The 25,894-nt window shown below is 42.9% G+C and overlaps 1 protein-coding gene across 1 annotated transcript in view; it reads left to right on the forward strand.

Annotated features, from left to right (window-relative positions):
* PLCG2 (phospholipase C gamma 2) overlaps window positions 1-25,894 on the forward strand; it is a 414,427-nt gene that overhangs the window by 179,510 nt on the left and 209,023 nt on the right. Inside the window, exons 7-11 of the mRNA XM_069216644.1 lie at window positions 936-1,019; window positions 3,476-3,522; window positions 7,080-7,152; window positions 14,542-14,643; window positions 14,928-15,046. Of these exons, the coding sequence (XP_069072745.1) occupies window positions 936-1,019; window positions 3,476-3,522; window positions 7,080-7,152; window positions 14,542-14,643; window positions 14,928-15,046 (425 nt within the window). The remainder of the gene's footprint in view (window positions 1-935; window positions 1,020-3,475; window positions 3,523-7,079; window positions 7,153-14,541; window positions 14,644-14,927; window positions 15,047-25,894) is intronic.

Here is a 25,894-nt window from a genome sequence, read left to right on the forward strand (position 1 = left end):
TTGATATTAATGAGTTTTTTGGGTTCATTGAGAACATGGTTGTTGTTCAATAATAAAATTAATCCTCAAAAATACAACTTGCCTAATAATTCTGCACTCCCTGTAGATTGAACAATGTAAAGTACAAGAATGCAAAACTAGCAAGTCATGAAGCAGATAATTGGTACAACATAATGAAAATCGACAAATGAATCGTACAGGACTGAAAAAACAAAACAGCGACCCTCCTACCTCCGATGAGAATATCGATATATGTGGAAAAAAAAGTAGCTCAAAATGAGTGCATAGATGAGTTTCATTGGTTCATTGTCTTGATTTACCTGAACCTAAAGGCCTTATTCGTTGTATACTCATGTTTCTTACATTTAAAATGTTTTGATTTTTGCTATGATGATTCAGTAAATAAGAAACACGACGAAATAAGAACCTCCTTTCCTTCTAATAAATTGCACTGTAAGTCACACGTCAGAGACTATTTACTATATGATTCATAACAACACGTTTAAAAACAGCGCACGGACTTGCATAACATGCATCCACAGAACGTTTGTCCACAGATTACCACCACTCGCAGTTCTTTTTAATTTGCTATGAGCGCATTGAAATGAGATAGCGATGCTGTACCTCAATATTCCGTAGCCTGCTTCTTGCACCTGATTGGCTGTAGTCTGAATTCCATGTCCCTTTGTGGCAGGATTGTGAGGTATCACCATGACAACACTCCGGAGCTTCGCGGTTACATGAGGAGAGAAAGAGGTCTCACACCTGTGTAAGGTGCTGCCAGAGGACAGGGCTCCTTTTGTATGTAAAGCGATAGTTGTGTCATTTGTACATAGGGGCCCTTGCTTTAAGACGCATCAAACCCTGCAGGCGTATGTTTTTAATTCTGATTTGCTGCCGCGATGTTTCTGTAACAAAAATATCCCTTTTCACAGGAAGTCGGGGCACCCAAGGAGGATCTCAGTTTTGAGCAGTTTCATCTGTTTTACAAGAAACTTATGTATGAGCAGCAGAAAACGGTAAGATCACACCAGTAGCCACAGGTTTGCAGGCTGGAATTCATTGAGGGGACTGGCATAACAGAAGGTCCCGCATCCCCCGCGGTGCGGAGAGGCCCCGGAGCTCTAGGGGGCCCGTCAGCAAAAGTCAAAGGTTGGTGGGCCGGGAGAGGCCCTCCATGTGCATTGCAAGGGAGGGGGGGGGGGCTAATTATTCTCCATTTTTGTTACACTAATAGTGAATAATATATCATTATTCACTATTAGTGTGATAAATTGACAGAAAGCGAAGAGAATGGTGCCCCAGCTGACGCCCATAACGACGAGTTGGCACAGAATCTGCCACCTCTGTGTCCAGGGGTGTAAAAGGCAGTACCAGGGATAGCAACTGTCGACCCCTAAATCACGTCCATGGGGGCCCCTGCAAGTTTCGTTACGCCACTGCCGGGCGAAGACACTGTTGGGATACACCCAAAGTCTTAAGGGATTTGCTCAGTCAGGGAATATAATGAAGGGACTGTGGTCGGCAGGGAAAGTGGAGCTGTCAGCATGTAGTCATGATATCCCTCTGTTGCTATGAACAGCAAGTCTATAATTTCACAAGCCGGGGCACATTTTAAGGATCTCCATGAGAGATACATTTACATACAATCAATCTCTATAGCAATAATTTACGGTTGTATGTAAAGTATTGAGTACAAACATATTGTACTATGCAAACAGAGCCTTCGAAATATTAACTACCAAAATATCATGAAGGTAAAGTACATGCAGGTAAGTATGAATTTACAATATTTAAGAAACATATCATACATGTACTTTGATAGAAAAAAATCTTATATATATATATATATATGTATATATCATCACTCAGCTGGTGCCGATCACTTCCACCACGTGCAAGCAAAGCTCGTACGGACACTAAATACGTACCCCAAGACCGGGGTTCAAGAGAAAAAGTTTATTCAACAACGCTTTTCGATCTAATGATCTTCTTCACAACCAAAAACAAAAGCCTGAGCCCAATTCCCTTAAAAAACATGTTTATAACGTCCTAATGAGAAAGAATGAAAATAAAAAAACAGACCATCATCATTGATGATCTGTGTGGAAAACAGACTCACTTTACAGTTTCATGTAACCATTCAAACATGTTCAGAGGAGATGTACATTGTAATAATTAGATTACACAAACCAAATTCTGGCCAAATGGCCTGACATTGCGCAAGATAATTGTTCATCCACAATTCTCACAGCAAAAAATGCCCACATTTCACTAATTATCATCTGCTCATAATCTGATAATACTATCCTGTTAAACATACCTTAAATTCATAAAGTACACTTCTCCTCCTTCCCCAATTTGATTACAAAATCCCTTCCATTCATATTCATTATTTATTTTTCCCAACAGAAATGAAAGCAACAACATAAATATTAGCTGACATAATTTATACAGTTTCAAAACAAAAGAAGTTCTACGTTAGTAATACAGCGCGAGCACAGAGGCAAAGTGATTCCCTCTTTTCCATGGAGTCATGCCCCATGCAAATGATGGAACGTTCTTTGATGATACCTCTGTTTGTATTACAGAAGGGGGCGCACAAGCATCTATGGCTGCTTCTTTAATACCAAAGTTCCCTGGGGTGCAAAAAGCAGGCACAAACGCCCATTGCACCCACTGGGCACTTTATGTAATACGGCTCCAGGGCAGCCGTGAGCTCGTGCCAACCCTTCGTGCAGCACGTTCAGTGAGATACAGAGCGGCTGATTCAAAGCCGCTCCATGCTTCACAGTGCAGGCGGCAGCCGACTGCACAATAAAGAGGAATTCCCCTGCAGGCTGGTGCAGTAAGTGACTGTACCTGGCTGCAAAGGGGAGTCTGCAGGGTCCGGGAAACCCTTTCCCCCCTTCCACAGGGCTGCCCTCGGGGGTGCTCGGACAGCGCACATAAGGGCTTGTTTGCCTCTGTGCTCCCATGCCTAATAGTGTGCGGGGCAGATGCAAAGTGATTCAGAGGAAGCACCCTTTCAATATAGCGCTAGTACTACATATGTGCTAGCTCTATCAGCATTACAGAAGAGGCCTCACAAGCATCTGAGGCCTCCTCTGTAATACTACAGGTTCCAGGGGGCAAAAAAATGGCATACACGTCCATTGCGCCCATTAGCACTGTATGTAATACAGCCTCTGGGAGCCACTGCTAATTATAATATTCTATAATTAAGTGATATACAAGACAGCGTCTCACAGAAACATACATTCCCTTTATAGGCACACATTTTCAGTAATTACTGAGAAACTTTTCTACTTACCATTTTGAATCTGTTTCTAGACATGGAAGTGGGTGTTTTACATTGTTTAATTTCAACAGAAATGACCAAGACAATTGTTGCCTATCTCAATATCAATCACACAGTGATAATAGTATCCACCAACAGTGTAAATACTGAAAAGCATTATTTTTTCCTTTCCAGATTCTTGACGAATTCAAGAATGAGTCATCATCTGTGTTTATTCTTGGGTAAGGCCTCAATTATAATAATGATGTGTACACACAGCAACAAACTAATGTCCCGGGAGGAGCTTGTGCATTAACTCCTAGGGTCTCATAATGAAGCGTGTCAATTGTGTTAGAACCTACAACCATCTGTTGTAGCTGATATTGGTCCATTAGAGTTTCAAGGAGCTTTATGTTCAATAGAAGCATATTCAGAAGGTTACCGGGTGACCCTAATTCGGTGTGATAGTGTATTCATTACAGCACCCACTACTCTGATATTTAGGAAGTGAGGTAGTAGCAACCCTAAATATGTAATACTGTAACCCCGCGATGGAAAGGTATGGCATTCGTTGAGCCTGGATGAAAGACAATACTTCCATTTATTAACCTTATACATCCCGTCAGCACCTTACTCTCCAGGTACCTGGAAAGATAAAGAGAAAATGTATACTAGATGTGAAATAAGTGAAGATTCAGGAGGAAGTGGGTGGTTGAAGAGAAGATATAACAGAGCGCTAAAGAAAAGAGAAAATCGCATAGTGAAGTGAAAAGAGAGATCTACAGAAAATCTTCTACCAATAATTAAATCCTAGTCAATTGCAATTATCAACAACATTTCCATATCACAGCTGTCACACAGTACCTCTATAGGTGCCTATGTAGGTATGCATGATGGTTTGGGATTCATTGAAGAAAGTTGGCAAGTCCTGGAGCTCTTTCCATACTAAAGCGTAAAGATACATTCAGCCCTTTTGCAGAGTGGAGAAGCTTGTCTTCTAGATGGGCATAGGGGCTGAGAGGAGCTCAATATTTTGTATATCTGTTGGAATAGGAGTTTGTTTTGTAGCAAAGCATTCTCAACTCCTTTCTGAAATTGAGAAGTGAAGGAGTGAGCCTGATTTCTGCTGGGAAGCTGATCTCATAGCTTTTGTGTGTACTTTGAGAGGGCTTGTGCCCTAGTCTGTTCTTTTGCATGTCTTGCTTTTCACTCTGGATATTGTGACTTTATTGCTACATTCGCCTTCTGAGTTGTAGTGTTTCAGCCCAGTAGACTGGGGTGTTGTTAGTAGGTGATGTGGTAAGTTTTGAAGGTGGTGCAGCACATGTGGTAGATATAGAGTTCCTTTTAAGTGCAATTCATTGGATAGATTAGAAAGATCTTAGCTCTTCCACAGAGTTTATTGATGACTGCTTGGTGACCGCTGTTTGGGTTGTAAAGCATTCAGTCCATAGCAGCTTGCCAGGGCACGCAGAAACTGTTCATCATACTGTGTTGTCAGTGCCAGAGCACTTTGAGAATGAAGGTTACAGGTTGAGGAATCACATATCCTCGATGTGCCACCAGACAAAGCTCCTCTGTTTTGTGGTTGCTATGCCTTCCAGTTACAAGATCTGGGAACGTGACCTCCTGCACTTTAAGGGCACTGACAGATCACCTTCTGGTCTAAACAAGTCTCCATAAATTGCCTACAGTGCTGTCATGATGCAAGACATTTTGTGCCTGGCATCTACCCCCTGTTGTTACAATCCAAGTCCCTTTTCTGCTCCTGTAAGTGATGCTTTCACAGCCAAGCCACTTTGTGTCCCTGCACATGGTGCTGTGACAATCAAATCCAATCCACTTATACCACCTACACCTGTTGCTGTCAGAATCCAGGCCACTTGAGCTCCTACACCTGGTGTTGTCAGAATCCAGGCCACTTGTGTCCCTGCATCTGGTACTATCACAATTCAGGTCACTTGTGCCCTTACACCTGGTGGTGTCACAGTCCAGGCCACTTGTGTCCCTACACCCGCTGCTGTTCCAGGCTACTTTGGCCCAGCCGTGGCTGTTATCACAGTTTAGGTCACTTTTGTCCCTGCATCTGGTGCTATCACAATCCAGGCTACTAATGTCACTGCATGTGGTGCTACCACAATTTGGGCCCCTTGTATCCCTGCAGCTGGTGCTGTCACAATCCATGCCAATTATTTCCCTGCACCTGGTGCTGTCACAATCCAGGTTACTAATATCCCTGCACCTGTTGCTATCACACTACAGGCTTCTTATGTCCCTGCACCTGGTGTTATCATAATCCAGGTTTCTTGTGTTCTTGCATCTGATGCTATCACAATCCAGGCGACATGTGTCCTTGCCTGTGGTCCTGTCCCAATCCAGGCCACGTGTGTCCTGACATCTCACATTTCTTAGTCCAGGCAACTTTGGGCCTTATCTGCTGTGGCCTTCACAGTCCAGACACCGTTGTGCTTGTGCACCTCTCAGTATCAGAGAGATTTTCTTAACAGCAGCTATGTGCAATGTATGAGAAATCAAAAATGGTGAGTGGAATACTTGACTTAATCTCAGCCAATGGTAATTCTTCAATCCAGTCCTTTCAAACCTTCGAAGCCCAGACTAATTATGAGTGGATAATATTAATTCAGACATTGCCATCCCTGCTTCTGCAGTTGTGTGGCCCCACTGTCTGAACCATCACTGGGCTGTGTGTAACTGAGTTAGGCTTAACTCCAAGCACTTTAGCTTTGTTTGGTTTTATTTAGTTTTTTTATAATGTTAGATACTTGAAGAAGCCTCGGTTTACTTAAGACAGATGTACCATAGAAACACTGAGGGCACTTTCTGAACATTGGGTGCATGTACTCACTCCTGAGAACTAGCAGTAGTGAGCTCAGATGCTAGGCATCCCTTACTGAGAATGATCCACCACATCTTTCCCCTTTCCTGAACTTGTAACCTATCAGTAAACCAAGAGGGCAAGAGTGGGTCATGGTCATAGGGTCTGGTCTCAATGTTAAATTTGATGACTAACGCCAGTCAAAGATTTTTTGCACCCTGTTATTTGGCTTAATCTTTACTCTTTTTCACTAACAACTAGTGTAGGTCTGTTAGTGTAGGTGTGAAGCAGTGTCCCCTCTGTAGACAAATGTGGGCATGTATCATAGGTTTGTTGCCGATAGGTGTTTAGCTGACAATCCCAGATTGGATGCCAAGAGCACCCTTCCGGTAGAGGTGATGGAGGCAAAAGTATTTTATACTGCACTGTGTACGTTTAGGAATAAATGTACTAAAAAAGGCAGGAGATGGTGATGGCCCTTAGGGTCAGAGTAAGAAATGGACAGATTGGAGAGGTGTCAAAGTTCTTCCTGGCCACAGAACGTCATGGCCAGCCTATAGTTAGTGCAATCTTCAAGTGCATTTGGACACTAAACCCTTAATGCTTGTCTAATATATGCAAAGAAGCAAGGCACACAGTGATTCCTTAGGACCTCCTCAGTGATTCTTTCACCTCTAAGCACTTAAATATGATTATGGCACTGTGCTCCTTCCCACCACAAGATAATATCCACATTATCACCCAATGCTGTCCCTGCAACTTTCTCTTTATATGTGCTATCCATATGATTTAGAAAAATGATCATGGGTCTCTGTATTCATGTGTGTACTAGTCAGAGGCTGTGCCAGCGTAGATATTGCCCTTTGGTCATGACTGTGGTGAATTTATGGTTCAGCAAGTTGGCCGTATGATCGATGTTTTGGTTTGTCCATGCCTTTACTCTGGGTTTGTTTCTGTTTTTAGGAACACGGACCGATCAGACTCTTCAGCAGTTCACTTGCACGACTTCCAGAGATTCCTGCAACATGAGCAGAAGGTACTGTACACCATGAAACAATATGTAGAGCAGAGGTGTATGCGACAGTACTCTAACATAAATTAACAGATGAATCTATAGAGCACAAGTTCACCCCTGAGGTCTTAGATTGAGGTTTGGGGAGTTGAAAGTGCATAATTCCCTTTCTGCCTCTGTAAAAAGCATCTGTGTTCCATTCTAATAAATACCAAAGCCCTCCCTGTGGTTGGAACCTATACCCGAACAGGGAGGGAATCCAGGACTGATACAAAGAATACATGGACATGGTGTAATTAAGATTATCTGTTAGTAATCGAGGCATGTCTTAGCACACTATTATTATGACATAAACACAAATTCAGGATAAATACTTGAAAGGCAACACAAGTCAGGAAAAAAAAACTAAATTGTGCAGTGCAATCTTCTAAGCTCATGTTGCTAAGGACCATCTACGTTAGGTATGGGTTAAAGTACCTCTGCTGTAAATTATAAGGATATTGCAAGTCACAGAGGAGTTCCATGACCTTAGAGAGGAATGAGGCTGAAGGCCAAGGACTAGAAAAAGGGTTTTGGAGTAACATAACATACAATCTGTAAATCTTCACACGTAGTATATATGATCGCATGCGCATGTGATATGAGAGTACATAGGCCTGACTTTCAGAAAGATCCGGATTAGGATTTGTGAACATTGGGGTAACATAAGGGGCAAGAATGTTACAACAAAGTTGAGCAACCATTTTATTTCACAAGAAGACACTGTGAAAGACTTCAACTGGGTTATATTAGTACAACTAGTGGATATGACCAAGAAGGCAGAAATAATTATCTTTGAAAGAGAATAACGATCTATCTTCTGGGAACACACAGAAAGGGATTAAATGACAATATACTATGGCTGACAATTAATAAATGAGAACTCAATATATGGTTTACCCACCTTTTCCGTGGTCTACTCAGAAGGGATTATATGGGCTATTTCTCTTTACCCTCTTCCTGTTTGCTTTAAGGCAATAGCTTAAGGTTTAATTTGACCTTGGTAATATCAGTATTTTAACCTTCCTGTATGAACCCGGCATTGCTACCCACAGTTGTGTTGAACAGCAGTATATGTTTTTGTTGGAGCCAATCAGTCATGAAAGTAGAAAATTCCCCCATTTTTTACACTCTGTTCCTCTCCGCCATATCACTTCAATTAATCATTGTTCGTGCCAGGTGTGAATGGGTGCATTTCAGGAATAATTCCAATTTTTTTGCACAATTCTTGCACAACCTGTACTGTTTGGTTTCCATTACAACCATATTTCTGTTCCTGAAAATGAAGTACAGTGGGAATTCGACATATTTATGTGTTTAGGGACCTCTTGTACTTTGTATGTTTCTTTACAGCCATAATTCCCTCCCTGTTTTGAGAAACTGTGTGCAGCCTCATTCATTGACATTTCGCCTACACCCTCGATATGTGGAACACACAATGAGGTGGACATGTCCTCTCATGGTTAGAGACCACATTAGGGGGGTGGTACCTTGATGTACGGATGCAGGTAAGGCGGCGGAGCTATGATGCATCTCGTCAGTTAAGTATTTAGGACTCTGCCATGATTGGTTTCGTTCATATGCAGGGATTTGGTGAAACAAATAGGTGAAGAATCCGGATGATATCCTTGATGAAGTAAGTCACAGTTCCTTGGTGTTACTGAAAGAGGGCCTTATACTATTGACCTATTGGGCGCAAAAACTACATCTTGATTTTATCCTTATAGTTTGTGAACACAAGGTCTCTCACCACACTAAATTCCCTAGGCTGTGCAGAATGCCCTGTCATTTGCACTAATGTTGACTCATACCCATGACCTGCATGAGTGATGACCGCACTGTCACTATTCACCTCTGTGGATATATGTACAGCACACCCTTGATGGCTGATACCAAGAACACACTGCTTGTTGTCTATTGTGCATGTTTTTGCCTGCACATATGATATAACACAATCCCTCTTTCATATGGTTTGCAGTGATCACCAATGGTAAGATGGTCCTTATTTACTGGACAACATGACTTTGGATAGTCTGTTTATGTTTCTCTCCCCAGCCGCAGGTTTGAGTGGTTGCATAAGTGTGACTTGCATGATTGAATATATTTGTCTCACAGAAAATGATAGGTTTAGCTATAACTAATATATTAAAGTCATAGCATAAGAAAAACTCCTTGCATATCATAGTCAGGGATCTGCTATTATAGGTTGTGAGGAAAGCCACAAGACCCATCTGGGCTGAGCTATAGTGGCTGGAACTTGAAGACCCGCGTTTTGGTACTAGAGATCACAAACTGTCCCCACCACCATTATCTTTCTTTTTAACCTTTTCCGAGTATAGAGAGGACCCAAGAAAATTTTATTTACAGCACAGATCCCACCACTAAACACTTCTCTAATAAGATCTCCCTTCGGTGGAAAGCCTAGCCCATCCAGACATAATAGGTGTTCTGGGTGAGGTCTCGATGAAGATGTATGTCGCTAGTGAGCTCAAGTTTCTGAGAAGCCTCTTAGAAATAGGAATAGATCCCCTAATCGCTAAGGGATGTTATTGGTTTCTCTGCACATAGATTGAAGGTTACATCTGGAAGAAGAGTAAACGACTCAGACACTTCTACCACCTACTGAATTCCTAGTTGGCCAACTGCATCACATCCACCAGTGCTGGCATCCCCCGGATTTCTGTCTGAATCACTGCATGTGATAGCCACCTTGCCTCACTGCACCATGAGCTCCCTCAGTAAAGATCATATTGTATTGTTGAATTAGCGTGTTTAAAGATATAGGAACTACTATAACAGAGTTGTTCATGACACCTAGTGTGTTACGGACACTTCTTTCCACCGACAAATGGATTATTCACACTTATCTTATTGGTGACTGAAGCAGTGGTCCATATACACCCTGGCCAGCTCACCCCTTCATTGGTGTTCATTGTGTGAAGCTGCAAAATACCTCGTAACACATGAAAATCTAGTTGTGCAGTGGATTGTGGGATATCACAAGGCTGCTCACCTAAATAAAGAAGAGGCACTTCGTCAGCCATCCCTCTGACCATTGAGCCACAGGCAGACATTTCCATGAATCTCCGAGACTAGGCGTGCCACAGCTTTAATCAGCGCACGCGGATGCCACGATAACAACCCCTTGGTTTACCCTGTGGTGGTTGTACAAGGCAGCGTGTCCAAAGTGCAAAACAAACAAGTGCCCTGTGGGTTAGGATCATGCTTCTGGGGGTGTCGCTCACTTCGGCTCTTTTAGAGCACATTTTTGCCAATAACAGGCCTATGCAAATGTGATGGATCCGTCAAGAGTGTTCTTTGGAAAGTAAACACTGCAGCCCATTGTGTGTGTCGTTCACAACGCCAGTGCATTTGGACTTTGTTTATTGAGTGTCTCCACAAACAATCCATTCTTTCCCAACAGCTGGTTGCTCTGAAACTTGATGCACTCTTTCTCTCTCATTTATGCAGTAAAAGACTGGCTTGGTCCGCCTAGCCCAAAGAAACTGCACAAGAAAAGACACTTTATATGTATACATTTCTTTGTAAACAGAATGTATGGATGTTGAACATCTCGGAAACGTGTAGTTTTTTTTCCATAAATCTCATACATACTAGCTAGAAAGGCAAGATTCATATATTAATATGTTTAACTGTCATTTACATAGAACACAGCATATAAATTTGGGCAGTGGGCCAGCCCGTATTGCCCATTGGCTCCCTTCACTTTGAGTTTAAAGCACAAAGCCTGTGCACATTGTTCCCATCCACATATATGTAGTTCTTTTCTCTTCAGTGTCAAACCTGGTTCTCAGTGTGTTTTATTTTATGTTTTTTTTAATGTTAACTTTAAATACCAGCTACATATTTTGCCTAGACTTCACGTGCCCTGTTATTTGGTGACTTAAGGCCTACATTATAACAATTGTGGTATAAGCCGCATACTGTCGCGGCGACAGCCGCCAAAGGACCGTCGCCGTGGCTACCATCCATCTGCCAAATTATGACCCCAGCCGGACTTCCACCACAAGAAGGGCGGAATTCCAGCTGTGGCCATACTGGTGGATGGTGGTAAGGTGGCGCTGCTACCACCAGCACCGCCATGCCAGTAGACCGCCGCCAGCCGTATCATGACACATGATACGGACTGGCGGTGTTCTGCTGGCGGGCGCTGCTTACGGTAGCAGCGCCCCGTCCCGTTCCCTACAGGAAGACCCCCTGGATGCAGGTAAGTTGAGCTTCCGACAGGGAAGGTGTGTGGGAGGTGTTGTGTGTGTGTATGTGGGGTTGTGTGCATGAATGTGTGAGTGTGTGCGTGTATGCGTATGTGTGTGTAGTGTTGTTTGCGTGGGTGTATGCATGTGTGTGAATGCATGCCAGATTGGAGATGTGAATGCATGTCTGCATGTCAGTGTGAATGCGTGTATGGATGTGTGCGAGAATGAATGGATGCATGCGTGAATGAATGCGTGTATGCCAGTGTGAGTGAGTGTGTGTATGCGTGGTGCGTGTCTGCGAGTGTGCGTGAATGGGGGGATGGGGGATCAGAAAGGGGGAGCGTGGATTAAGGGGATGTTGAGCCTCCACCATGAGTTTCGTGGCCATGCCGGTAGGCAGGCTCAAAATGCAGCCAGCGGTACAATAGCGGCTGCTGGGCTGGAGATTGTTATCTCCGGCCCGGCGGCTGCCACCGCCAGGGCGGTAGGAATGGTAAATTGGAAGTCTGGCTGCAGCCAACCCGCCAATGTCATAATGTGGCTGTATGTTCCACCAGCCTGTTGGCGGTACTACCGCCACATTATCACCTACCGCTGGGGTCATAATGACCCCCTTAGTTCCTATTTTCGTTTCAAAGTTGCTGTAGTAAATGTTTACATGACATTGTGACATTTTAGCTGCATGCGATTTGACTGATTGGTCAGACAGGTATTTATTCTTGCCTCCTTATTAACACTTATAATAATATTAATAAAATACATGGCACTACTAAAATACTTGGTGCACATATGACAGCCATGTTTAGGTGACTGCATGTTTTTCTATTAAATTTGTGATTTATAGTTACAATAAATTTTTTAAAAAATAATTATTTCACTGGCCTCTCAAGGACAGACCTATTGGCTTTGCCAGGCCTTTTCCTAACTGAGGTAATACAAGACATACTTCAACAAGCTGTAGTTTGTGGAACATTTTCTTCGACTGACAAAAGAACCCAATGTCGATATAGTACTGCCCCTACATCAAATACCAATATGGAGAAGGCTGGAATAATTGATTCTAGCTGATCACTCATAACCAAAATGGCAAATAAGATCCGAAACGGAGCCCTTTTTGGAAGATGTATCTGGATTCTGGCTTTGTACGTGCACAAATTCTTCCTTCTATTGGCACGAGGAGTCTGTGTGCAGAAAGTCCGAGGGGGCACCAGGTGCAGATTCACAATCAGTTGCAGCTCTTAATCGAGTGGGGCAGTATCTCTCATAATGACCCTCTGCCCGGCTTGTAATTGGATTCTCCGCCCTCCTTATAGAGGCTCGAAAAGTGTACCGACCCGCTGAAAATCTGGCCCTTTAGGAGGTGGTCTCTGATTAGGAGCTACCAGCGGAACTAGTAGTTCCTGGCCCGATATCTGCAGTAATTCCTCATTTTCTTGCATACTTTCACACAGAGATTTCACCTGTTTGAGCAACTGAAATCTCTGTGTGAAAGTAAACAATTTACAATACCACAGAGGCCAATACCTGCTGTTAGTGTTCCCACTGGAACTAAGAGGTAATTCAGAATGCGGGCCTTAGTGAGCTTTTAAGACTACAGATTTGTGAATGTCTCATGGATGATGGTGTCCAGAGGGTGCCTTTCTGCATGGTACAAAGGTGTTGACTAGTTGGCCCCTTTCATTTGTGTGAGTTTGGGTTGTTCAGAAGAAAATGTCCACTAGCACCAGATGTGAGTCCTAGGAAGTCCGACTGACCTTTTAATACTGTGCCCCCAAGGGGCCATATCAGAAAGCTACTTGTGCACTCATTGTCAACTTACAGTTTGGAATGTACTATAGCCTTAGAACCTGCGGTGCGGGCTCTACCGGCTATTAAAGGCCCGCTCCGCATTAAAGGCCCGAGCCGAAGGCTACGGCGGGTTCTAAGGCTATTAGAACATTCTGCCATTAGAGGGCAGAATGTTCTCATAAATAAAACAAAGGCTTCACGGAATCGGAGGGGATTAATATCCCCTCAGGGTCCGTGAGGCTTTGTTCACAGCTGTTGCTGTGAACAAAGAAGATTGGAATGTTGGCGCTCTGGGCTTTTACCGGCCAGTAAAAGCCCGGAGCACTCCATTGTTTTCAATGGAGCTGCCAACATTCCAATGTTCTAATATCTGTGGGATACCATTTAGCTCCTCATTCACAGAATCCTAACCTATCTGTATTTGCACAGAGGGATAGAACTTTGAGGATAATCTTCATGAATGATGGATTTTTTGCAGTAATGAATTTAGGGTTAATGGTGGGAACACAGGTGTTACCAGTAGAGGGGAAGGGTTTGGACGCTGGGAAGGTACTGAAGCTCCACAAAGTCATAACTATCATTTAACATCACAAGATGTTTTCGTACTCAAATTCCACAACAGAATTTTTATCTGTATTCTGGGTTCAAGGGTATATCCGATATCAGACATTTTACACCTGATGTTGTATTATGAGTAGGGAAAATGTAAGCTACTCCAAGGACTTTTCCCTGCACAAAGTACTTCAGGTGTAACCTGGAAGAATTTATACGGGGAAAGAGTGTAATGGAGAAACAGTTTAGCAATTGCACATCCATAAATGTTTCGCCTTTTCAATCTTGTTATTTTGGTATGGGGGTGGGGGATGTAGTAAAACTGTCCCAGGCTAATACCGCACAATCTAAACACAAAATTCTCCTGCACTATTTAAACTTTACGTAATTCCTTGCCAACTGTAATAGGCAACTTAATGGCAAATAGACAGCACCTCATATTTTATAGTGTTCTTCTAGAAGAGAACTCAGCACTTAAAAAAATGGAAGACACGTTTAACTTCATTTGGTCCTCAATCATACCTGTTAACCAGCAGAAAAAACATCAGTTTAGGCCCTTAGTCAGAAACATATGATGTTTTTAGGTGTATGTGTGAGATTTGTATAGTTTTGTGAATCGCAAACATGAGTGAAATTATAAACATCATCAACATAACACTTGCAAAGTTGCTCTTTTTCCTTGACTTAGCCATATGTCTGCAGTGGCCAGGCCCAGGTTGTATGTCCAGCAACTGTAGTTATCCAAAAAGAGTGACAGAAACTATAAAGCATCTGCAGCTGGAGGACTGACTGATGCACATACTTCTGTTGAATGCAGGAGTCCTGGGCGCATGACCTCCATAAGGTTCGAGAACGGATGACGACGTTTGTGGATGACACAATGAGGGAAACAGCTGAGCCATTCCTCTATGTTGATGAGGTGAGCGAATACAATTACTTGGATAAACACCTCTTCGCAATTCCAGTACTGGACTTTTGTTTAATAGCCCATTCTGAGTGTTGTAGTAGTCTTTTTTCTTCCACTAATCTAATTTAGACTTACACGCATTAAATCAATGGAAAGTCTAGGACAGGAGACAGAGGTACGTAACGACTTGGAATTAAGTGGTCACAGTGCTATCTTTTCACCATTGCCTACCTGTCGCTGTTGTGCAGCCTGATACAGTTCTTGTTTCTTATTGCACATCTTTTGATTTCCTACAGTTTCTCACATATCTCTTTTCCAAAGAAAACAGTATTTGGGATGAAAAATACAGTGAGATTTCACCTCAGGACATGAATAACCCTTTGTCGCATTACTGGATCAATTCTTCCCATAACACGTAAGTTGCTTTAAAACTTCATGTTCACTCAGGTATAAAGAAATCACAGCAACATATTTACTATTTACTCATTTATTTGGTTTCTTCATTGCAACATTCACTAAGAAGATAGTCTCTTGGTGCTGGAACTCTGGGACTGAGATCCACAGAGCATGAAGTGCTATAAACTGAATAGACATGTTTTTAGTTGTGTTGTTTTCAGATGTGGGGAAAGTTCCACAGTTTTCCCACGCTGCAGTTCTCAGTTTGGAGATTCCACCAGAGTGTGGAGATTCTGCACTCATAACGTTACTACTCGTAAGTCCCTTTGTGAATCGGGCCCTCAGTGTCCATAATGGAATTTTGCTTCAATGAATGGTGCATCCTGATAAAAACATGCTGGATAGGATTCAAAGGGGTAAGCAGAGTAAGGCTGATACAGCATGAGTGCAGTAGTTTCTGTTTGTTTCCTATTATTTGAATGAGGAGGTAAGGAGGAGACAGATGCTGTTGAGATAGTTGAGCCTGGATGAAATTAGATCATTAACCAAAGTAATTGTGTGAAAAGAATAGGAATAGTATGAATCGTATGAGGGTATAGAGACAGAAGTAATTGTTTCAGCAATAACGGTAGACTTGATGGGGTTAAGCCAAAGTCATAGAGAACTTCTCTAGTCTTTTTACAAATCAACAAAGTGAAGGCTGTTGTTGAAGAATTTATAATTAACTAAATCTTCTAAAAGACAAAGAGTGAGACAGGTGAAAGTAGGCCAAAAAGTGAACACAGTGGACATTAATGAGCTCATCTCAAAACTGGTACTTATGAAAGAAGGTCCCTGTAGCACAACTTAGTTTGGGGTTTTACTCAACAAATGGACAGGCCTGTCTGTTTGCCTGACAAATTATTTTTATTAAAAGGAAATGGCCCTACCTGTGTGTTTGTTCCACGGTTCATTACAACACTGACTAATAGTGATGATGTAATACTTTTAAATCGTTTTCTTTTACGGTTGTTCCAGATATCATTATTCGGACATTTCTTTTTGCTATAAAGAACATTCCATTTACTTGTGCCAAAACTTTCCACAAGCATTTAAAATTGTAATGAGTTTTCGGTTTTATTAAGTTCCTCAAGTACTTTTTGGCTAATATAAAGATATTTTGTCATTATTAATATACTTATTATTATCATACATTATTATACTTCCATTGATATTTCTATTTTATATGTTAACCAACATTTACCAATTACCCTACTCTACTGTAGACCCCTAAACTTATAATAGATCAGAACCTTTGCATCAGTTGAATAAGGGAACTAGACCACAAGGCAGAACTATTGCAGCAGTTTGTCTTCTAAAAAGTGTGAAATGGGTTGTCTATTTCTCTAGTTCAGCCAGTTATAATCACTAGCTAACTGTGCTATTATTACCACTTTTGCAGCTCCAGCTACTAGGATTATTAGTAGTATCTACATCCACAGGTTCTACTAGTGCTTTAGCTAATACTACATCTGTTATCACTACAGGTATTACTAGTGATATTTATTTTAATTCTTCTGCAGCTATTTCATCTAGAGCTGATATAGCTGCAACTAATGACCCTATTAATTCAATTATTACCAGTGCTTCCACTTCACCTATTAGTACAACTATTACTGATGCTATTAGCACTAATGACACTAGTGGTGCTACCAGGTCACATGAACACTATGGTTATTAGTATTAATTGTAGAATGAATACTGCTAATACTAGTGAAATTACTCTTTTTGCTGGTACTATTAACACATGAGAAAACTAGTGATATTATTTTTAATACTGCTAGAGCGATGACTATTAATTGAGCTGTTGATGTTAGTACTACTTGAGTGGCTAATACTATCAGTAGCAGACTGGTGCTGGTACTACTGGTTTGAGTGAACTTTAGTTTTAATTTACACGATTTTGAAAATTTCATGTTAAAGTTCATATACAGTGCTGTAAAATAATGACTACTATACTGAGAACTAGATGAAAATTATACTAATAGACTTACTGTTTAAACCCTTAACTACTGAGGCTTTTCCATCCTTAGTTTCAAGCCCTTTTTTGGCTATTTGAGGTTGTTTGCGCGTAAGCCTCCGTAACGTTTTTGTTTACACAAGGTATCCATGCCAAATTTGCGTTCTGTTTTTCGAACATCATGGGGATTCTAAAGGTTCCATTGTTTGTAGATTCCCCTAAGGGGACCGAGAAAATAGTGAAAACATAGGTACATCTTTGTTTTACTGGGAAAAATAGAAAAGAGTGCTCCACAAAAAATATAATTCTTCCTTCAAATGGCAGCATCAAATGTTTGCTGTGCTAAAATACCATCTTTCCAGCGTTCAGTTGCATGCAGAGCTGTATCAAAAAACACTGATTCACCAGAGTTTTGACATTTCCCTAAGAAAGCTACTTCCACTTTGTGGTGGAAACAGGTGTGAAATCCATGGATGATACCAGAAAGCTATCTATTTTTGAAAACAAGGCAAAATTCCAAATTCAGCAAGTGGTCATTTGTGTGGATCCCTCAAAGGATTTCCCAAATACATAGTTTTTATCTTTAACTTCTTGCGACAATGATTAGTTTATAAAAGAATACCGCTTGACTCTTCTGTTCACAAGGATATATAGGATTTTGCAGATTCTTCAAGAAAACGAGGTACCCAGATCCATCAACGGAACTGCACCGTAATACGTTTTTTTCATTATGTATTGAGTACAGAGCAATTGATTTGGTAAAATATAAAGAGTGAGGGTACAACAGAAATCAGTGCATTTCTCAAGTGTACACCAGATACTGATTTTAAGAGCAGTGGTTATTTGTATACTTCTGAATTGTTGGGCACACTTACTAAAATGTGATTCAGGGGGCATTTTGCGAAATGTCTTATTTCTTATTTCTTACATACTGGCTAACATTTGGAAGGCACAAATAATCCGCTTAGTTCTACTATACAGTATTCCTACAAATCTCCCAATATAAGTGGCTACCCCACTTGTCTGGCAGGGCTAGCACCTGCAGCACAATGCACCTCAAAATGCAACCTGGAGACATCATATTTTAACAAGCAGAATCCATGTTTTTTTACAACGTGGGTAGCTGCAGATTTTGGGCCCTAGCCTTACTGCCACCTAGAAAAACCTACCATACCCAGACATTTCTCAAAACTAGACAGCCAAACTTCACACAAGTGGGCCACACAAGGCCCATCCACACAAGCGGGCTGCATTTTCATGGGAGAAGTGGGGTAACACTGGGTGGTAGCAATTAAGTGGATTTTTACTGATTTCAAAAGTTTCTAACACAGAAATGTAAGGAAAATGTGCGTGTTTAGGAAGCGGTTGAGGTTTGCAGGGACTTATGGGTAAGAAAATGTCACAGGATTCAGCCAAGGCACATCACATTGAAAACGCCCAGGTGTCTAGTTTTCAAAATTGTTGTTGGTAGGTTTCTGCGGGTGGAGGCCGTGCACTGCCTCAGATATCACTGCTGCCCCTTTAGTTGATCTCTCTACAAAGAGCTTCAGGTTCTCTTGCCCACCTATACAAGCGGGGTCCCAATGTTATTGTAAGACACTTAGAAAACCTAGGTGGCCGAAAATTTGTGTATTCCTGCAGATTCCAGGGATCTCCCATGCAGACCTATGAGGAAAATGTATGTTTTTAGCCAAAGTTTGAAGTTTGCAAGGGCTTCTGGGTATGAAAGCCATGTGACATCCACACAAGCTGTATCATCCTGTACTTCCCTGATTGTTTAGTTTTCAAAAAGATGCAGGCTCAGTATGTTTCCTTGGTTGGAGGCACAGACAAGCTAGTTAGTTTTTGGCACACAGGGTACTTAGTATGTCAGTACAACCCTCTTGAGAGGGAAGAGTCCGCTGCAGATTGAAGACATGTACCCCTGCTCCGAGTGCCCAACTGTATTGTTGTTCGGATCTCTAATGCTGATTCTTTTGTCATGCGAACACGGATCATATGTGTGCACCAAGCCATAGGCCTCTCTCACAGATTGAGGTTTTGTTAGACCAGGAGTGGCACCCAAAGCGCGACCCCCGTAGTGGTGGAAGGCTAATGCCTTCACCAGGAGTCAAATAGCACAAGCTCAGTGGGGAAAGCATACCATCTAGTGATCAGTAGTAGTGAACGGGTCCTTTTCACACTGTGTCACTGGAGTGAGGCCTACAGGTTCACTGCGCTTTTTAAATGTTACCCTGCTGGGTGTTTAACTCTCCCCTGGCCTTCATCTAGTTGATGTGGAAGTGCATGCTAAATGAAAGCATGTGCTGAGTGCATGTGAGCTTGGAAGAAATACACTACACCTAAGGGTAAGTGCCATACAGTGTGCACATGGTAAATGTGTGTGCTGGCGGGTGTGCTTTTAAAATGACACATTCTGGTGCAGTACGGATAGACTGCAGTACCGAACAGTGTGTGCAGACTGAGTGCGTGTGCTGCCTGTGGAAATGCTAGAGGTAGCATTATCTATGAGGATAACACTACTAGACATTGAATGAACACTGAGTGCAGAATTGCCTGCACTGGTTTTTACATGGAGGACCCAGGGTTCCATTTTGGGAAGCCCAGGCCTGCCTGTTGAAAACATGAGGAGCAGAGCAATCTCCCAGATAGATTTATATTTTGCTGCTTTTCTGAAAGCTGGGTGAGACAAACACTGGATGAGGGTGAGCCAGACTCTCCCTGTGCATTTCAAATGGCTCTTTGACTCAGTGACAGATCTCAAGGAAAGGGGCCTGGCTGCATCTCAGGAAGAGGCAGATGGGACTGATAAGAAAATCATAAAGGGTAGGGCTGTGGGACCAGGATAAATCTTTGATGCACATATCACTCGGGCTGACATACAGGTGTGAAATTTGGGCACTCCCATGAATCTTGTTATGGGTTAATTAGCTTCAGAGTCCTGCCTGTGACAGACATCATTTAGGAGGGAGAATAAAGGGGAGAGATGTCCATTTCGAAGAAGCAGAACCCCAACATAAACCATCAAAGGTCCAGATCCTAAATCACATTTTGTGTCTGGAAAAGAACTATAAATAGAGCAGTCTGAGACCCATACTTTGTTATCTGCTGAGCAGCCAGCTAGGCTATATGGGGGGGATGCTCTGAAAGACTTCTGCCTGTGACCAGGACTAGGGGCACAGCCTGCTAGTCTCCCTGATGGGTGAGGGGACATCTCCAAGGGAAGCCAAGACCACATGCTGATGAGTCTAATGCATCAGTACCTGCATGCTCTCAAAGACCGGTGTGCCCATGAGGGAGAGGAGCATGTTGGAGGAAGAAAGATACAGAGGGGAACCCAGTCGGGTGGGGCTCCTGAGCTATGTGTGGGGAGCATTGTTGCATCGGTTGGGCAATTGCCTGTGTGCTGCATTGGAAGTTTGGTGACCGCATATGCCAAGAGGGGCCGCCGTGCCCCAAGGAACTCAGCCACATCGATTGGGCCATTGCCAATGTGCAGGAAGGTCCTGCAGTCTTGAGTGCCAGGAGGGGCCATTGGAGAAGCAACTTGAGGCTAGTGTAACCTAACAGTGAAGTTTGTAGGAGCAACCCTGTATGCCAGGAGAGGCCACTCAGAGCGCTGATGCCAGAGGTCCAAGTTATTGCCTGTGACCAGAAAACTGCTGCTACCACCAAGACAAGAAAGACTTGTGTCCAAGGAGTCCAGAGGACAGAGAAGACACCATTGGAACTCTGGAGGAGCAAGGAGACTGCCGCCATCCCTGAGCAAGGAAGAAAAAAGACTTACCACATGTGGCTAGAGCCTCGAGCAACTTAGATCGTCAGAACTGTGGTAAGCACAGCTCAGGAGAGATACCTGGCACCTACCAGTAGCTCACCATGTGGATGTATGCAACCCAAATTTGCAGATCCAGGTGAGGACCTCCCTGCAACGCTGCCATGTTTCATACCACTGGAGCGGGTAAGCTGAGAGCTGGGCCGACTGGGCCTCGGGGGATATACTGCCTTTGGGTTTTGCAACCCTACTTGACTCTTAAGTGACTCCATCGTACTAACTGAGTCTGAGAGGGGGGTTCCATTTGTATAGGGCTAGTCATTTACATTCCCAGGATGTTGACGCATGTAAATGGGGAATAACAGCCTACCCATTACAGGGCAGTTGGGTAGAGATATGGAGTGGCCTGACAACTATCAGTGTGCCTACCTCAAGGGGGTACTGTGTTGTTGCTTTTTGTATGTTGTTTACATTTACAAGTTTAGATTTAAAATTAAAATACATCTTTTATACAAAATGAGTATTTGACTGGACATTGATTTATTCTGTGTGCTGCATGCAGGTTGAGGTATGAGTCGTAATCTCTGCTTTGTATCTACACTTCCCTCCAAGTGCGCTGTGACTGCTCACGCTACCTAACTGACAATCAGGTGCAGAAGGGGGTGCTTGACCCAGTTGAGCCATAGTAGGGTGGGCCCCAGGACATTAGGGTAAAATTCCTTAACCACCTCAGCTTATGCCCAGTAAATCCTTCACGCTCTGTGGCCCCCTAAACAGGGTTCTGACAGACCCATATATGTAGTGTTGGGTGTAGAGTTGTGTGTAATGTTATGTGTATTTGTAAAACATGCTATCACCTGGGAGGGTATCCTGTAGCTGACACAGAAACATTCATTGGCTCCCCTAGCTGAGGTGCCAAGTTGTCAGCTTGTTGCAGAATTCAAATACGCTGTGCAGATGTGTGGGGGCAGTTCGTTCCAGGCTTTTTGTGCAAGGTACGAGCTATAATGTTGTGGTGCTGCATATGCATGGGATGTGTGCAAGTAGTAGTCTGACTGAGGTAGGTGTCTGGAAGGTTATAGCATTCCGAGGCAGTTGTTGAGGTATGCTGGGCCAGCGTAGGGTAAGGCTCTGAAAGAATGCATGAGGAGTTTGAAGAGAGCTCACTTGTGGGTGGGGAGCCAGTGAGGCTCATTGAGGTAAGGGGTGATGTGAGTGCATGGTGGGAGGTTGAGGGTGAGCATGGCTGCAGGACTTGGGGCCATTTTGTTAGTTGAGTGAGGCATTCATTGGGTATTAGAGTGAGTGTGGCGCCAATGAGGTTGAGTCCTTTGGTGAAGATGAAGTGTCAGCATATGTATCTCTACTACCTTGACTATCTGCCTTCTACCCATGTGATATTCTATGAAAGGCCACCTAGCCTAAGCTTTTCCTGCCTGTTCATTTTCTATCTCCATCAAAACCCTGACTAATTCTGTATACTTGCCAAGTGAAGCTTTACTAACGCCGTCTGTGGCAGCCACCTGAGTCTGAAGAAGACATCTCTTTCATGCATATTTACCATACTCGCTGTGCTAAATCCAACTCTGTCCAGGTGTCCTAGGAAGCTTCAAGGTCCAGATTCCCTGAACTTTGGGACTAAGGTAAACATGCTGGGTAAAACTATTCTAAGTTCTCTAAATAGCACTTCAAAAACTGCCAAAGGTTTTGCTGCACACGGAAATCAGTAACGTGGCCTATGTTCCATCTACTGTTATTTGCCAAACAGAACATGTACCTTGTTCAGATGGCCCAAACGGTGTCAAGCAGGCCATAAGCAAGTCTTATGATTTTTTCAGCTAGAGGAAACAATTTGAAAAGATGCTTGCCTAGTAAACTAGTGGCCCGCTGAAGGAGTGTATCTATGCACAGTCATTGAAAGATATCTACTAGGACAGCTCTAACCCAGTCAATTTCCCAATACCTTACCTCATTTTTGTTTAGTACAACGTGAAGCAGGTTTGAAAACAGATGCCTGGCAAAAATGGGCCCTGGATACTGTAACAATAAGTCTCCTGCCTCTTTCCTTGCTTGGAGCAGACTCTACAACACAACATGTTTGAGTCTTTTTCACTCAAACTGTTAAAGGAATGCTGTCAGCAAAGTGCAGATACTGCAGTCTTTACACATCCTCCTCAGCAGATGAAATAGAGTCTACTGCTTCTGCAGCAGCAAGACATTCAGTAATTGTCAACTGAAAGTCAAGGACATAGATCAATCTTCTTGTGGTGGTCTGTCAGTAAACAGCATACGCATTGTATGTTGCCAGCTGGATCAGTTTTACAGATCGATTTGTACCGCTGAAGTACCTGGTCATTCTTATCCACTATGCTTGTGTATTTTTCGCTATCAAGTATACAAGTGGTTTGTGAATGTGACCAGGGACAGGGTTCTGCTCTCATCATGGGCTGTAGAGAGCATGTATGCATCCCCCTGTCAGAGAATTTGACGTGCTCTGGAATTTGTGGAACTTCTTGCAAACAAGCTCCTGTGGGAATCATTGGTGGTGACACACTGTACCACATGGCCAAATGTCAGCTTTGTACATCTCTCTGAACAACTCTATACTTGTACAGAAGCTATCAATAAAAAGTGTATAACTCTAATGAAGAAGTTGCTGGACAAGCATGATCCTAGGATGTAAGGGCAACCTACAGGATTTAGAGTGGATCCCTTCCCTGTATATACTCTCAGCCTGTATGAATAACCAGTAAAGCTCTCCCACTGCATGTACATATATTGGGACGGCTGGCAACAAGGTAATTTACTGTTGCCGATGTCCACTTGCAGCGCGAATCGTAGCATATACAGATTACAGGGCAAGCTCTGCATACCGAGTGTATATCGTTTTAAAGTATTAATGTTTTAAAGTAGTTTTAGTCTACTTTTTAAGTGGAAATCTCTATTGAAAAAATGTTTATTTTGCACAAACAGGGGTAATACATAATATGATTCTCTCCCTGCATCCTGGTCCGTGTTTAGCGGCCAGGGTGTGGTCACGTAGTGCACCTTGATTTTAGCTACCATTTTTCCTTCTTGTTTGACTAGAACGATACCGGCTGCCATCTTTGCAGGTCGGCGGTATAGTTTTTGCTGCACCTGGGCTATTTTTAGCCCAGATGCACGTGACACGCAGCAGATGGCTGGCAATAAGGTAATTTACTGTTGCCGATGTCCGCTTGCAGCGCGAATCGTAGCATACACAGATTACAGGGCAAGCTCTGCATACCAAGTGTATATTGTTTTAAAGTATTAATGTTTTAAAGTAGTTTTAGTCTACTTTATAAGTGGAAATCTCTATTGAAAAAATGTTTATTTTGCACAAACGGGGGTAATACATAGTACGATTCTCTCACTGCATCCTGGTCCATGTTTAGAAGTCAGGGTGTGGTCACGTAGTGAACCTTGATTCTAGTTACAATTTTTTCCTCTTGTTTGACTAGGGCGATACCGGCCGCCATCTTTGCAGGTCGGCGGTATAGTCTTTGCTGCACCCAGGCTATTTTTAGCCCAGATGCACGCGACGCGCAGCGGACGGCTGGCAACAAGGTAATTTACTGTTGCCGATGTCTGCTTGCAGCACGAATCGTAGCATACACAGATTACAGGGCAAGCTCTGCATACCGAGTGTATATCGTTTTAAAGTATTAATGTTTTAAAGTAGTTTTAGTCTACTTTTTAAGTGGAAATCTCTATTGAAAAAATGTTTATTTTGCACAAACGGGGGTAATACATAGTACGATTCTCTCCCTGCATCCTGGTCCGTGTTTAGAGGCCAGGGTGTGGTCACGTTGTGCACCTTGATTCTAGCTACCATTTTTTCCTCTTGTTTGACTAGAACGATACCGGCTGCCATCTTTGCAGGTCAGCGGTGTAGTTTTTGCTGCACCTGGGCTATTTTTAGCCCAGATGCACGTGACACGCAGCGGACGGCTGACAACAAGGTAATTTACTGTTGCCAATGTCCGCTTGCAGCACGAATCGTAGCATACACAGATTACAGGGCAAGCTCTGCATACAGAGTGTATATTGTTTTAAAGTATTAATGTTTTAAAATGGTTTTATTCTACTTTTTAAGTGGAAATCTCTATTGAACAAAATGTTTATTTTGCACAAACGGGGTAATACATAGTACTATTCTCTCCCTGCATCCAGGTCTGTGTTTAGAGGCCAGGGTGTGGTCACGTAGTGCACCTTGATTCTAGTTACCATTGTTTCCTCTTGTTTGACTAGGACGATACCGGCCGCCATCTTTGCAGGTCGGCGGTATAGTTTTTTGCTGCACATGGGCTATTTTTAGCCCAGATGCACGCGTGCTGCGGGCGTGCCGCTGGCGCGTCAAAGGCACGCCTAAGGCAAGTCTGTGTGCGCCCGTCCGCGCCAGAACGAGCCCAGAGCCCCGTCTGTATGTCACAAGCACTACAAATAAGGCAAGAATTAAATATGAGGCGGACGCCCTGCATGCTTTAAACACTTTCACCCAGAGCACTTGTATTAGTGCCATAGACCCGAGGAATAATGTACACCTTTGCTCCACATGTCAATGGGCCCCTCAACATAACTTGGACCTGCCCATAACCCAGAATATTTAAAAAAACGTAATTCTTTTAGCTAACTGTCGCTCATTAGGGGCTCATAAGCATGATGTACATCTACTCCTCGAGCAAACTAAACCAATGGCCCTTTTCTTGACCGAAACATGGCTTAATGAAAGCTCGGCGCCTGATGTCGTTATGGCATTAACCACAGGGTATAAAATAAGTAGACTGCACAGACCCACTAGGGGAGGGGGAATTGCAATAGTATACAGAAACACCTGCTCCATTAGCATGCACCCATTACAGATCACAGGATGCGAAAGTATGTTATTTTCCATCAGTATGAGCCCTCATTATAACTTATCAGGAGTTTTGGTGTATCGTCTGCCGGGGCCTGCTGAAAAGTTTCTGTTTTATTTGGCAGAAAACATTGCAGAATTAGTCTGTTCTAAATCCAACTTTACAGTATTAGGGTACTTTAATACAGTGGTTCCCAACCTTTTGACTTCTGTGGAC

This window comes from Pleurodeles waltl, chromosome 12 (genome assembly GCF_031143425.1).
Source record: "Pleurodeles waltl isolate 20211129_DDA chromosome 12, aPleWal1.hap1.20221129, whole genome shotgun sequence".
In the NCBI taxonomy this organism is placed as follows: Eukaryota; Metazoa; Chordata; class Amphibia; order Caudata; family Salamandridae; genus Pleurodeles; species Pleurodeles waltl.